Source organism: Macadamia integrifolia, chromosome 10, assembly GCF_013358625.1.
Source record: "Macadamia integrifolia cultivar HAES 741 chromosome 10, SCU_Mint_v3, whole genome shotgun sequence".
NCBI classification, from domain to species: Eukaryota; Viridiplantae; Streptophyta; class Magnoliopsida; order Proteales; family Proteaceae; genus Macadamia; species Macadamia integrifolia.
Window position 1 is genome coordinate 941,501 of NC_056566.1, and position 15,239 is coordinate 956,739.

General features: G+C 37.0%; 1 protein-coding gene across 4 annotated transcripts in view; it reads left to right on the forward strand.

Moving 5' to 3' along the window:
- The window catches only part of LOC122091467, a 30,825-nt gene extending 17,495 nt beyond the window's left edge, over window positions 1–13,330 (forward strand). The window contains exons 10-14 of one of the 4 annotated variants that reach the window (XR_006143944.1): window positions 7,045–7,173; window positions 8,804–8,984; window positions 10,650–10,820; window positions 12,297–12,377; window positions 13,057–13,330. Coding sequence is in view for 1 of the 4 variants with exons in the window: in XM_042661437.1 (XP_042517371.1) it covers window positions 7,045–7,173; window positions 8,804–8,984; window positions 10,663–10,788 (436 nt within the window). In the remaining 3 variants the exon portion in view is untranslated. The remainder of the gene's footprint in view (window positions 1–7,044; window positions 7,174–8,803; window positions 8,985–10,649; window positions 10,821–12,296; window positions 12,378–13,056) is intronic. The other 3 variants (XR_006143942.1, XR_006143943.1, XM_042661437.1) reach the window with 3 other exon arrangements.
- The last annotated feature ends 1,909 nt before the right edge of the window (window positions 13,331–15,239 follow it).

A 15,239-nucleotide genomic window follows, 5' to 3' on the forward strand; every position in this document is an offset into this window, starting at 1 on the left:
AAAAAAAAAAAAAGTAAAATTTGAGAAAATTGAACAAGTATGTTCATTTAATCATAAATTTTGGGTTATCTTATAATCTTTTAGCCTAGTTTCAACATGTTCTTCCGTCGTTAACTAAATCCTTTCAAATTCTACATTGGATTGTTCATGTTTGCAAGACATACCATATTAGTTGGTAAATAAGTGATGCCCCATGTAGAGATACTAGTGCAAGGATTGGAAATATTTTAAATTTTCACAGTTATTAAGAAGACCTTATGCATGTGAGAAGAAGACCTTATGTATGTGAGAAAATAGTGTTTTTGTTTGATTTAATGGGGACTAAACTCATAGGATTTAATAAATTCGGGATTTGGATTATGAGCATGCAAATGTAAATTTATAGTTTCTCCTTGTAAGGGATTCGCACATAGAGATGTTTTTGTGTTGATGAGGGTGGGCCTCGGCACAACTGTAAGATTGCTCCATTGCGATCTGGTGGTAGCAGGTTCGAATTAGGAAACAACCTCTCTGCAGATCGGGGGTAAGGTTGCATACATTTCTACCCCTCCCTAGACCCCACAATGGTGAGAGCCTCATGCACTAGGTATGCCCTTTGGATGTTTATGTGTTAGTATTGGATTCAAGTCCTAGGTCTTAAATTTTCATAAACTGATGGTGATTAGGAGGATTAAATGCCCTATGGGTACAACAACAATCCAAAACCTTATCCCAACTTAATGGGTCGGCAACATCGAGATTCCAAGCAAGGACGAGAAAGAGGATCTATGCAAAAAAATTGACGGGTTATGGTTAATTATAATAAGTGCTGGCTGTCAACCTGACGCATCACTACAAATCAGCCACAAGCTTATAACAATAGACTATAATAAGGTATCGGCGCCATTTACCTGGCGTACCATATAGATCGGCAAAGCCAAAAGCATTCTACATGCAGTACGTCTACCACCAAGACAATCTATCACCGTCCTACATGCATTACATTCACCACCAAGACAATCAATCACCCAACCTACTTTTATGAAATGAGGAATGAGATAACCAATTCTTGACAGCCTCTCTAAGCACGAAAGTAACAACTCGAACACACGAGTCCGCATTATTTTATACAACTCAAATCAAAAGTCTTCACTACAATTTTACTACATTTGCATGTGCTTTTGAATGCCCTTTGGGTATTCACAAAATATTGAAAAATAATAGAGCTTCTGGGGTTGAATTCTTAACTAGTTGCAGTAGGGTTTCTATCAACTTATGAAATTGATGGTCTTGAGATTTCTTGTAGCAGCAAAACATAAATTCCTTTGGGTTGGTCAGATGCAATAGTCTACCCATGCATGAGGCTCATGGCCTCCAGCGATTTATGTTGCATTAATCACAAGCAATGTATAACCACCCCTTGTGTCATTGCCTACTGTTAACAGAAAGAATGGGAATGCTTGTATGTCTTTAACTGATCACACAAGTCCCCAATTTATAATATAAAATCATGATAGAGTTATGATAGGAGTCATGACTATCATGATAGAGTTAGATAGGAGTACAAAACAGAATAAATTAATCATATACAATAATACCCCCATCCAACCGCACCACTTTAATTAGGGTTGGTGGAGGGGTAAAAACCCCAATGTGCCCCTGCGGCACACTAATCCTTATTCTAACACTCCCCCTCAAGTTGGTGCATAGATGTCACACATGCCCAAATTGACTAAACTAGGATGGAACAGCTTTTCAACCAGTCCTTTAGTGAACACATCAGCTAGTTGATCACCAGACTTCACAAAAGGAACACAAATCAAATTAGTATCCAACTTCTCTTTGATGAAATGTCTTTGGTTCGGTCATGCTATACTGGATTATAAGCAATACTGATAGTAGCCTTGTTGTCATAGTAAAGCATCATAGGAAGATGAAAAGTACACCAATATCAACCAAAAGTGTACGCAACCATAGTAACTCACAAATCCCCTGTGCCATGGCATGAAATTGTGCTTCAGCACTAGATATAGCCACCACATTCTGCTTCTTGCTGCGCCAAGTGACAAGATTCCCCTATAAAGATACAATAACCAGAGATAGACTTTCTGTCAGGTGAGCTATCCTAATCAACATCTGTATAAGCTTCAAGTCGGAGGTAATCATGAGGAGATAAGAGGATCCCTTTTCCTGGAGCTGACTTTAAGTATCGTAAGATACACATAACAACTTCCATATTAGAGGAATAGGGATCATGCATAAATTGACTGACCAAACTTATAACCACAATAATGTTAGGTCGTGTATACGAGAGATATATCAGTTTTCCTACCAACCGTTGGTAGCGGCCTTTGTCAACTAGTTCACCCTCCTTTTCCTTGAGCTGGCTACTAGCTTCCATAGGAATATTAGAAGGATGACAACCCATCGTACCTATCTCGAATAACAGATCAAAGATGTACTTCCTTTGAGAGAGAAATATGCCTTTTGACTTTTGAGGATCTAGCAACTTCAATTCCAAGAAAGTACCTTAACTTTCCAAGATCCTTTATCTCAAATTCTTTTACCAGAAAACCCTTGAGATGATCAATCTCAGTACCATCATTTTCTATTACCACAATGTCATCCGCATAGACAATGAGCATAGTAACTTTTTCACCAAACCTCTTTATAAACATTGTGTGGTCAACGTTACTCTGCTTATAATCCACAGATGTCATAACCTTGTGAAATCTTCCAAACCACGCTCTGGGCGACTGCTTCAAACCATAGAGAGCATGTTTCAACTTACAGACCTTGCCTTGAGTTCTTGTGCTAGAGAAACTTGGTGGAATTTCCATATAAACTTCCTCATCGAGCTCTCCATAGAGGAAAGCATTCTTTACATCAAGTTGTTGGAGTTCTCATCCTAGGTTCACAACATATGAGAGTAAAACTCGCATAGAGGTCAACTTGGCAACTAGTGCAAATGTCTTCTGGTAGTCGATTCCATAAATCTGAGTGAATCCTTTAGCCACAAGCCTTACCTTGTATTTGTCAACAGAACCATTGATGTTCTGTTTTACCACAAACAGCCACTTGCAGCCAACATGTCTCTTCCCAGGTGGAAAGAGTCACAAGTTCCCATGTAGCATTCCTTTTTAAGGCATCCAATTCTTCCTCCATTGTAGCCTACCATTTTTTTTTCTACAAGAGCTTCCTGCCAATTCTTAGGGACACAAGTATATGAAAGAAAAGACACAAAGGCACGATAGGAGGGAGAAAAGGGAATCATATGAAACAACATGAGATATAGGGTGTTGAGCACAAGTCCTAGTGCTTTTATAAGGGCAATAGGTTGATTAGAAGGAGAGATTATACCTGAAGTATAAGGCTCAGTCGAAACTGGATCCAGGGCTGGCGAAGGGATGTGTAAAGGTGGTGTAGTAGTGGTGATGGTATGAAATTGCTTATTTTTGGTGTGTCCCCTACTATAAACTTGAAGAGTGAAGCCATTAATTTGTCTTTGGAATTCACCAATGGTGCTTTGAACTAGAGTCATCTCCCCTTGAGTTGGAACAATAGGTTCTGCCCTTTCACTATCTTATTGAGCATGAGGATCCTGTGGTGATGATGATGGGTAATATTGGTGGAGCAAGCAGATTTATAGTCATCACTTCTTCACTAGTAACTTACCGCTAAAAACAACCAAACACTTCACTTTTGTGCTGCATCACGTAAATCTAAGTAGTTCTAGAGTGACACTCAATAAAGGACATGAACCACCTTTTCCCAGAAATATATATCCGACGCGATGGACCCTATACGTCAGAGTAAACCAAATGAAAAATAAAAGAACTTTTATTTAAAGGTAAATAATTGGAATGAGTCTATTTAGCCAGAGTACATCACAAAAGAGTTCATCCTGGTACATGATTTAACTAAATGCGGAAATAAAAGAGATAAGGTCCCAATTGGTTGGTGTCCCAAACGACAATGCCATTGAGTCAATTCAAAAGAAGCATAGTGTAGTTGATGAGGAGTTGTTGAAACGCAACCCTAAAACGATGCAGAAGATAATGAGAAAACAGAACAAACAATGCACACAGATTTACGAGGTTCAGCAAGGTTGCCTACGTCCTTGATGAGATGAGATCTTGCTTCACTATCAATGGAGAATATGGTTACAACGCTCATTCTCACACCTCTCAGTATTGTTTTGCATTACAAAGAAAGAAACCCTCACTATGAATATATAACGAAAAAGCCCTAATCCGGAAAGTACACAATTGCCCTCAAATAAAAAATTCGAGCGAGGGTTTGTGCCCCTCCTGTCGAGGCGTTGCACCAATACTCCCTGGATTAAACTGTGACGGAATACAAGACATCGTACACCAACAATTGTTAATGCTGCAACAGTAGGGAGACAACCATCATCAAGCAAATAAAGACCACCCTGCACCTTACCACATCCAATCGTCTTCCTTGTTTCCAGATCTTGGAAAATGCAATGGGAAGGAAAAAATGTTACTTTACAGTTTAGGTCCTTAGTAAGACTACTAAGGGATAGAAAATTAGTAGTAAAATTAGGAATATGTAAAACTGAAGACAGAAGTATAGAAGGAGAACACTTAATAGAACCTTTATGGAGACAGATGATAGGGTGCCATCTGCTACCCTAACTTTATCTCTGCCTGAGGTGGGTGAATACTGGTGAAATAAATTGGAGGCACCGATCATGTGATCAGTGGAACCGGAGTCAATGATCCAGGGAGTGGAGACGACCGATGCACAATAACCACCAAATAAAATACCTGAGTGAGCAAACTTGGAACCTAAAGGGACAGAATTGGCAGGAGTTGAAGAATTGGAAGCCTTAAGCATACGTCTGAAAGCATGGAGTTCCTATTGGGAGAGTACAATATCAGTTGCAGGGGGAGTGTCCACAGTCTCAGCCTGATGGGTTTTAGTTTTGGATCGACCCCGACACGCTTTGCCTCAAAATCAATAGGTTTTCCATGGAGCTTCCAACAGTTGGCCTTGGTATGTTATGGTTTGTGGTAGTGTTCACATTTAACAATCTCCTTAGTAGAATCACCAGTTTGATTTGCTCCTTCAGGGGTAATAGTGGATCCAGTCTGTAGCATCGAGATACGATGACATTCCTCCGTATAAACCATAGCAAAGGACTGTTCCAGAGTAGGGAAGGGAGATTTGCTAAGTATCTGAACACGAATCTGATCATACTCGACATTTGAAACTGCCAAGAGATCATACACCCTAATTTTGTCCACATGTTTGGTGCAAGCAGTAGTATCTTTAGCATTTTTGGGATGATAATATGCATAATGGTCCAGTTCATACCATAGAGCTCAAAGGTCTGCATAATATTTGGACACAGAGTGTTCCTGCTGGGTATTGGTATGAACCTTCTTGCAAAGTTCAAATACCTGAGCATCATTCCCTAGTTTCCTATAAGTTTCCTTGGCAGCAGCCAAAATCTGAGAAGTAGTATCTAATAGCAAAAATCCTCGAGAATAGATTGATGAATAGAACCAATCAAGTAAGACATTACCAAGGAGTCATTAGTGACCCATTTATCCTGAGGGGTACCCTCATCAGAGGGTTTCTTCAATTTCCCTATAATGTGTCCAATGAGACCTCTACCAGCAATGGTAAGATATGTGGATCTGGACCAGACGAGGTAATTAGTTCCGTCCAATTTCATAGAGCTAGTCCCAAATGGCATATAGTCATTGCGACTTTGTCCATCAGACCCAATGGTCACAATAGTTACTTCAGACATGATTGAACTAGTAAAAAATTGACAATGAGAAAGAGAAATACCAGATCTTCAAAGTCAACCGTTAGAATGTGTCTATACTTGGAACGAATTGTCCAGTAAGGGTATTACAGTACTCCAAATAATATCAGACTTGATGAAGAACTGTTGAAATAAACAAATTATGGTTTTGGGAGAAAACCCTAATTATCAAAGAATATGGGAGATTTGATACAGAGACTTGGCAAATAGGGCGACAAGTCTGGTCGATCTCCTCTATAATGGTGATGATGATCTCCTAAAAAATTCAGCCAATTCTGAGGAGGGAGTCCCAAAAATCGATTTTGTCAGGCTTTTAGAGGAAAACCCTTTTTTTTTGCACAAATTGATTTGTGTAGATCTTGATCTCGTGGATAATGATGAGTCCTTCCAGGTAGCTGTACTTGATCTTCAAGAGGTAGAGATGTGTTCCTTAAAGAGGAAGAAACCACACTCCATAAAATAGAAAAATAAAAAATCGCAAAGTGTGAAGAACCCAAATTTTCTTGCAAGGGTTTTTGATGTTTTAGTTCATGAGGTAGGGCATAGGACAGCCACTAGATTCATAGGAATCACCTCATTAGTGCTGCCCTATGGTAGGTTAATGGGACAAAGGTAGGATAAGATGGAGCTTAACAAAGGTAATGAAAGGGAAGGTGAAGGTTTGCTGAGAAACTGAAAACCTAGATCAGAAATTAGGCTTTGATACCATGTTAAAAGAAAGAATGGAAGAATGCTTGTGTGTCTTTAACTCACACAAGTCCCCTATTTATAATATAAAATCATGATAGAGTCATGATAGGAGTCATGACTATCATGATAGAGTTATGATAGGAGTACAAAACAGAATAAATAAAGCATTTACAATTATATCCCCCCATCTAGCCGCCTCTCTCTAATTAGGGTTAGTGGAGGGGGAAAACCCCAATGTGCCCTTGCGGCACACTAATCCTTAGTCTAACACCTACCTTTAGCTTATTAACTCAAGGACATTTTTCTTTTTTCTTTTTTCATAACTTTTCGTAGTGTGATGCTTGGTTAAATATTTTCTTCACCTGCAGGCATGGGAAATTGTACTTTCTTTGTCCTTTGTTGTTTATTCCTATTGATATTGGACAGGAATGATTGCTTGCTTGGCATCAAATATTTTTTCATTTGGACAGAAAACTGAAACCAACGCAGTTTTGAGTTTATGGAATATACATCTTTCACTGCTCGTCATTGGTTTAGTTTCAAAATGATATAATCACTTATTGTTCTTGCAGGCAGTTTTCTTCATCATTTTCATTATTTGAGATAAGGTCTTCATTGGAATGGTTTGTAAGAGAAGTGCAAGACCGAATCCGTTTATGCTCTCTAAGGAGATTAGTAGTGAAGTGCGCAAACAAATCAAGGTGAGATTTTCATGTTCTATTGTTCTATGAATATAACTTCTTCTTAATGAATACTATAGAGTAATTTTCCTGCTCACCTCTGTCTTTGTTTTGGATCTCCTAATCTTAAGTAGTGCACTGTACCTGTTCAAAAAACTAGTCTCTATTAAATATATATGTAATTGATTTCTTTTGGCCTAAGGTAACAGCATTTAATTGGGAAAGCTAAAGAGCAAAAAGCATGGAAAGTAACTGTATCCCCAAAATTCCTTTGGTTATTATCTGTTACCTGCACACCATCTGCCACTTGGCTAGGATCTACACTGAGCACACACACCCGTATACACTCATCTCTGATGAGCATACCTGTTATCTAAATTTGCTTTAATATATGTGCAGCATTTCTTCTGAGTATCCGAATTCAAATACATTAAAGATATGGTTCTTTGAAATCAATAATGTCTGCTTAATTTTTATTACATAAATATTAATAAAACCAACATAAAGCAGAAGTGATAGTTTCTATCTGATAGACATAAATAAATATATATCATATAAAATGCATATCAAGTATAAATTGTTGAATAAGTATCAACCATCTGAGATTATTGTGGAGTAGATACATTAATATCTAAATATCTATCCAGTTACATTTGGTATCCGTATGTATATAATCAGATACGAATATGAATTGAATCCAGAATTTCAACTATTTACTTCTCTTCACTAGGCACATCCCTATGGACAGGTGGAGTTAAAAAAATGTTGGGATTTGAAAACAAATGATTGCCCGAAACTTGATCAAAGTTATTTGGTTGTGTTTGTCAAATGCTGGAATGCTTATAGGCACCCACTTGACCACTTCTATGCAGGTCAAGAATCAGAGTCATTCCCTTCGGAACACAAAAAACTTTAATTACTAAGGTGCTTATTAACTACCATTTATTGTTTTCTCTGGTTCTGGCTGTGTTAATCTATTCACATGTTGTTACTTTAGCCTAGTGTCCTGTGCAACTACACGTGCTTTCACTGTCGAGATATACTTGTCTTAATTTTGGTGGCACTAGTCTAATCTGTTTTTCCAGAAGGTTGTGCGGAGAATATACAATTTGTGATTTTACAGTAGGTTCTTAAAGCATGTATATCCAGTTGTGCACATCTGGACATGGATTTGGAGTCTCCAAGGGAATATCTGCTGGATATTTCTCAATATGGTGTAGATATCCTATTTCTTAAATTGCAGAAGTTGGTATATCCAGTCAATTTACAGGCCTGCCATGGACTCATCTAAAGGATTTGAAATGATTCCTCTGCCAAGAGTGCTGGGTATTAGTACCTGCTATGAAATCTGAACATGATTTTATCATTTGTTTTGGAAATAAAAGATTGAAGTTATACAGTACATTGTATTTAGTTATAAAATTTAAAGAGTAATTGTTTTTTGGGATCAAGTACACTTTTATGTGACTATTATTGATCATGTAGAATAATTTATATTCTAAATAGCAGAGACATACTTTCGTCAGGTTCTCCTACATCTACCTTTTCTTTAGACCATCATTGTCAGCAAAGTGGTTGTAATTGAGATTATCAGTATCACTGTTTGATGCATTTTAAGCTTTTATACTCAATTACAATGCCTCTATTGCAGACACACCTTTGAATATTCGGACAGAGATGACACAGTAACATCTCATATGGTTGGTGGAATTGATGCTTTCATAAAGATATCTCAAGGTTGGCCATTGTCAAATTTGCCATTAAAACTGATATCGCTCAAGTGCTCAGATCATTCGAAGGGAATTTCATTAAGCTTTTTCTGCAAGGTTGAGGTGAGTTGTGTTGGTCTTTTATTGTTAGTGGCATATTTAGTTGTAAAATCATATTTAATGAATTCTAGCAGCGTTAAAATTGAATTTACAAAAACATGCCTCCACCAGAGAATAGTGCCTCGTCTACCATCCTCTTAAATGTCTTAACATTTGTAGTATGTGTGTTTATGGTGCCTTTGTCTACAATCCTTTTAAATATCGGTATGTTTGTAATAGTTGTACTTTTGTTTCTATCTGTTTGTAGTTCTCTTTTTGTCTTGAATAGCACCAGTATTATATATATATATATATATATATATGAGACTGCCTGAATAACACCTCTATAGGTGTATTTAGAACTTGACACATTCATTTGATGACCCTTATATTATTCCTCAAAGCTCTTTAAGTTAGGGGCAAAAAAATTAAAAGTGACTTCTCATTATGTCATTATTAAAAGCTATCATTGTCTTGCACATTTTTCGAGTATACATGTGAAATGACAAGAATTTGCCCTCATTGGAAAAAAAGTGTCATCCTAAAAAGGCAAAAACATAAGGTTACAAATTATTTGACACTTAAGGATTAAGGGTGAGGGTTGGGCACGCCGCTCTCTTTCGGCAAGCTAGCAGAAGCATCAATGTGGAGGGAAGGATGGATTGGGCAGGGGCGTCATTTCATAAGGGATGGAGAGAGAGACAGACACATGGCTGGGCATCCTGGTGGCATGCCCAGCCTTTTCGTCACATATATATATATATATATTCCACCTTTTTGACACCAAATTGGTGAACTAAAAAGTTGTAACCTTCTTTTAATTTCCCCTTGTATTTTTCTCAAAAGATATTTTATGCTGGGGTAAAAAAGGATTTAACAATAACTGAAAGTTATTTAATGCAGTTTTTGTGAAAATGGCAGGATTTACCCTCATTGAAAAAAAAAAAAATGTTATGCTAGAAGGACAAAAAAGTAAGGTTTTACAATCTTATTGTAACCAACCAAGGTTACAACAAGATTTTTATGTTTGTGTGTATGGAAGTTATTTGATTTGTTTTATATATCTGAAATAGCATGGAAGGGACAATGCATCAAATGCAAAAATTCAGCTTGTTCAGAAATCTCTGTGGTTCCTGTGCTCTAGTTGACTGTGTCACTGACATCTCTGCTGTTTGTTTTAGAGTAAATGATTTATTTTAATCTCTTAATTTGCTTGTAAATTGGATTGTAGGATAGGAAGGATGAAGAGGATGAGAGAGAGAGAGAGATTATACATTTTATAGGAAGTATATAAATGGACAACGAAAAGTTTGAAGAACGTTGGAACCAGACAAGTAGTGGAATCACACAAATAAATAAAAGCCCAGGCTATTATAATTGACAGAACCTGAAAAATCTCCTGATAGAATACTCAGAGTTAAGAATCCAGCTCAAGTTCCAAACCATTTCGATCAACACTGTAGTATATTTGGGGATAGGAAACATATGGTTCAGGTCTTTAGGATGTGCTCATGTATAATTTGGTCGGGTCAATTCCCATTCATGCCTTCTAAGAGGTAGCAGCATTACATGGCCAAAGCTGTTTGAAACTGTATGTGATAGCCAAGAAAAATGCTTGTAGTTCTGTTTTCACTTGAATATCCGTCTTATTTGTTTAGGTTTTGTTAGCCATGTCAACAATTTTCTCAGTTTTTATTATTAGGAATTGGTGAACAACCTGGATGTGAATATGCGGCTAAATCTTTCAAGCTTTGTGGATGCTATTGAAGAAATATTACTCCAGCAAACACGTTCAAACCTCGAATGCAAGCATGTTTGTCAACAATGAATATCTACCCTAATGTTGGTACAAGCCGATCGGTAAGGCCTAAATTATTTATTCCTTCCATATACTAATCAAATTTCTCTCCCAATATATTTTTCTGGAATAATCAGTTAAGCTGAAAATTTCAAGGATGAGTTTTGTTCTTTGTGATGAAATTTGTGCAAGGTTAGGTCCATGCCTGTTCATTTCACAAGATTATTTTTCAATATGGGAATGACAGATCAATGCAATTTTATCTCAGGCTTGGACATGTAGTTTAGCATGGGGTTCATGTTGTAGGCAATATATTTGACCTATCTTAAGATGATATGCAGCTTGGACCATGAAATGAGCATGGCAGGCTGGGTTGGGGTGATCCTGGACAATCCAAGCCTGTCCCTTGAGATTGTGATCGGAAATCAGTATCTCCTTGTTGGTGAAAGCCATGATTTATGGCATTGAACCGGAACATAGCTTGTGTGATCTCAAATGCTTTATGTCTGGTTTGGGTCCTTTTAAGCCCAAAAGCTAGTTTGGTAATAGGCTACCATAGTTGTGGACTACAGGGGTTTTTGCTTGGTGCGATGGTAAAAGCTTGGGCTGCCAGCATACAAATGTGGGTTTGAGTTTGAAACAGCCAATTCGCGCAAAAATTTCCCAAGGTTAGGACTGACCCAATCCAACCTGCCAGGACCTTGCAAAATCATGACTTGCATTGGATTCTGCCCCTTTCTAGCAGAATATGAGCAGTTGTTCCCCTCCCCATCCACCAGAAAAAAAAAAAACCTTTCTAGTAGAATATCCTGTATTGACTATACTAGCAGTATAATACCAGTTGTTGCATGAAAGTATAAGATACTCTGTACATGCCTGTCCCTGTATGTGTTACTGTCCATGCGTTAACATTCAGAAAGCATCTGATAGTTAGGTTAGTACATACAGTTTGTATGTTAATTGCACAAGACCTCAATGTACTGCCATAGTTCATTCAGGTTGGGGAAAACTAGTACAGAAGACTTTCAGGTAAAACTTGGCATGAGTATTGGCAGAATCTGTTGAAGATTTTAGCATAAATATAAATATTAGTAGATTTTGATGTGATATATGTCAATTGACAGTTTCTAAAATTGTGCATAAAAGAAAGGTAAAGTATGACAAAAAGAAACGCTATTGCAAACATTCATGAATAACGTTGTAGAGATATATATGATTTTTTTATCACGTGTTTTTATCTTAGAGCTATTTTCGAATTCTTAGGGTTTAATGCTCAATGGTGTGATATTATCAGCAACCTTGGAGCCACTTGTTCTTGATCTATTAAACTGCATTGTAGCATTTTTTTGGTTTCTTTCAACCTTTGAGGTGCATCAGACTGGTTGCCCTTTTAGTCATCTATTCATCTTAGCTTTGGAAGGTCTTTCCAGGCTCCTCTAGGTCCATCGAGACCTTAATCTCTTCAAGGGTGTTAAGCTTGGTCATCATGGACCTGAAGTTACCCACCTAATTGCTGATGACACCCTCATTTTCTGTAGAGCTTTGGAACGTGATGCTTTGTCAATCCAGTCAATTCATCTTTTCAAGATTTATCTGTCAAGAAAATTAACTTTTTTAAGGTTTGTACATGTGAACCTCCTCAGTGATCATCTTATAAAAATTTATTATCAAGAAAAAATTGAAATTTACCTTTACTACTTTACTCTTGGCTTTAATAGGGCTGCATAAGGAGGAACTTTTTTTTTTTTTTTTTTTTTTTAAGCACTTCTTCAGCATCTAAAAATGGTCACCCTCCATAGCTACATCCACAGTTCGATGACAAAAATATCTGAACTTCCCTCAGTATTCAAGCAAAATAATTGGACATTTTTTTCTTTCTCTTGAGGTAAAATTTCTCATAATTACCAGGCAACCCTTTTGGTAGATGTTTGGCAGCAGTCTGTTTGGGTAAATTTCTTTCTGTTTGGTTGGGTTGTTCCTTGGGTTACCCCTACATAAGTTTGACCATATGAATATCATTCACATTTTGAAATACTACAGTTCTTCACTTTTCCTGTAAAATGATTATGCAATCATGATAGTTGTATAAAGATCTGCGGATTGGTAGTCTATTATAATAAGAGAATTACATGAGCTTTTAATTTGCTACTCATTAGTAGTATAGTCAAAAGTTTTGGGGAACGAAACAGGGATGGACTGACTTTTGCTACCAAATAAAAAATGAGATAATTTGCTTTCTTTTTTGTTCAAAACATCTTTTGTCAAGTCCCTGACTGTAATTTCTTCATCTTGGTGCAGGGGTCTGGACATAGAAGCCAGTGGAAGCATTGGCCTTTCATAGCCATCAGTTGGCAGGAATCAATATGAACAACTTTGAATAAATAGATAAATGAGAGGGAGAGGGAGAGGGAGAGGGAGAGTGAGTAAGCAAGAAGTATTATTGATGTCCTCTCCGTATCTGTTGTCCTCATATTGAGTATGTAATGTTCTCTGCTATTTGGTTTGATTATCACCCATGCACCTGAAAATGTATAGAACTGCTTTGAACATTAGAGGTGTGTTATTCCTTTCATGCTCAAGTGTGCACTTTGTGTTTTTTGTGTGCGCATGTGATCTCATAAAAGTAACTTACTTGGCAGATCCTTGAGCTTTGGTTGCAAACCATAGGCTCCGTTTGGTTGCAAGGGAAATTAAAGGGAAAGGAAGTGAAATTTTCATACTTAAAGAAGAAATGTTTATAATCATTACCACATGTGATTATATCATTAACTTCAAATCATTCCATATTTGGTTATTAAATTTTTCTTAGCTTTGCATCCAAAACCCTATAATATTGAAAATAAAAATTATATGTAAAATTTAAGTAGTTTATACAATCAAATGGGATCTCATTGAGTAATGAACTAATGATAATAGAAGTTTCCTTTTTAGGTATGAAAATTTTACAACCTTTCCCCTTAAATATCACTTGCAACCAAACTTAGCCATAGGGAAAATAAACAACATAATAAAAGGATAACTTGATTAGTATTTTCTATATCACGCACAGGGTATTCTAGTGAAGTGAACATACCGGACCTCGTGAATCAGAAACAAGGATACTCATGTTTCCTAGCTTTTGATTGGTGGAATGCATAAAAGCAGATCCACACTCAATACATAAACCCAAGGTTTCTTTAAATGCTAGAGCAATTATATCATAGGAACACTATTCATATCACTGCTGAGAAGATTATTGCTAATCTAAGTATGAAGAAATAGGAACTACAAAGGTAGCTTCTAGAAAAGGAACAGCCGTAATTTGATTTGAACTTAAAAAGTCTTTAACAAGGGACTCTATTAGAATTATCACTTAAGTGTGTGTGTATATATATATGTATATATATATTTATATATAAGTGCACTGACTCAAGCTTTATGGAATTAGCTCGCTATATAAGTTAAATGTTAAAGCCCAAAAGTGGAGATCAAAGAGAGTGGAAGACAAATTTTTTTTTTTTTGATAATTAAGAGAGTGGAAGATTGCAGGCCTGAATTTAATTACATGAACATTACACAATGGAGAATTTTGAACTTTAGAAACCCTGAGCCTAATATTAACTGATAGAATCCCACCAAAAGGGATCATTTCGCATCAGTTCCTAACACAAAAGATACATCTCAACATGGGTATTAAATTATTCATTGGCGAATTGCTACTGTTGCTTGCAGACTTTGTCAGATTGATAGCTGCATAAAGCACTTTGTAGTCACTCGAAAATATTAAGATGTGATAGGACTCAAAATTCAACATTTTGTTTTCTTTATTTATTATTATTAATTAATTAATTTATTTATTTTTTGAGTTTTAGATTCCACTTACTGAGGGAACAATGAAACGGACTCAAAAGGGCGTATCCGGTGCATGAGGCTCCTGCATGTGCGAGGTTGAGGGTGATGAAACAGAGTATTGACAAATCAAATCATGATGTCAAAATGTGAGGGTGGGCGGGGGGTTGAGTGATCGGATTGAGATCATCTGTAGCACACATTAGCATGTAGCGTATCATCCAATGATCAGTTACACTTGAACACGTAGCACAAGGTGTTCCTAGTCATTGGATCTATGCTACATGTCGATGTGCTATATAGCAATAACCTTTTTGTCGGCACAAGTGCCTTTGATAAATAAATAAATAAAACCTTGGCAGCAGCATTGAGTGACAAAAAGGGTAACCACATGGAGAAAATGAAAGCACCTAAATGTTACCAAATAAAAGAACAGAAGCAAATGCTTGATGAAGATACAAAAATGTACTATTTTATGAGAGAGTGATGTGGATCAAATATATCAACAAAAATACCAATGGGGTTGGTAGCCTAGTGGTGAAAATGCCCTCAATCCATAACCGGTCGAGTCAGCTGGTTGTGGGTTCGAGTCTTGGCATGCCCACTATTGCCCATTGGTCCTGCGGAAGTGCTGCTTGCCGTATGGGGGCTAT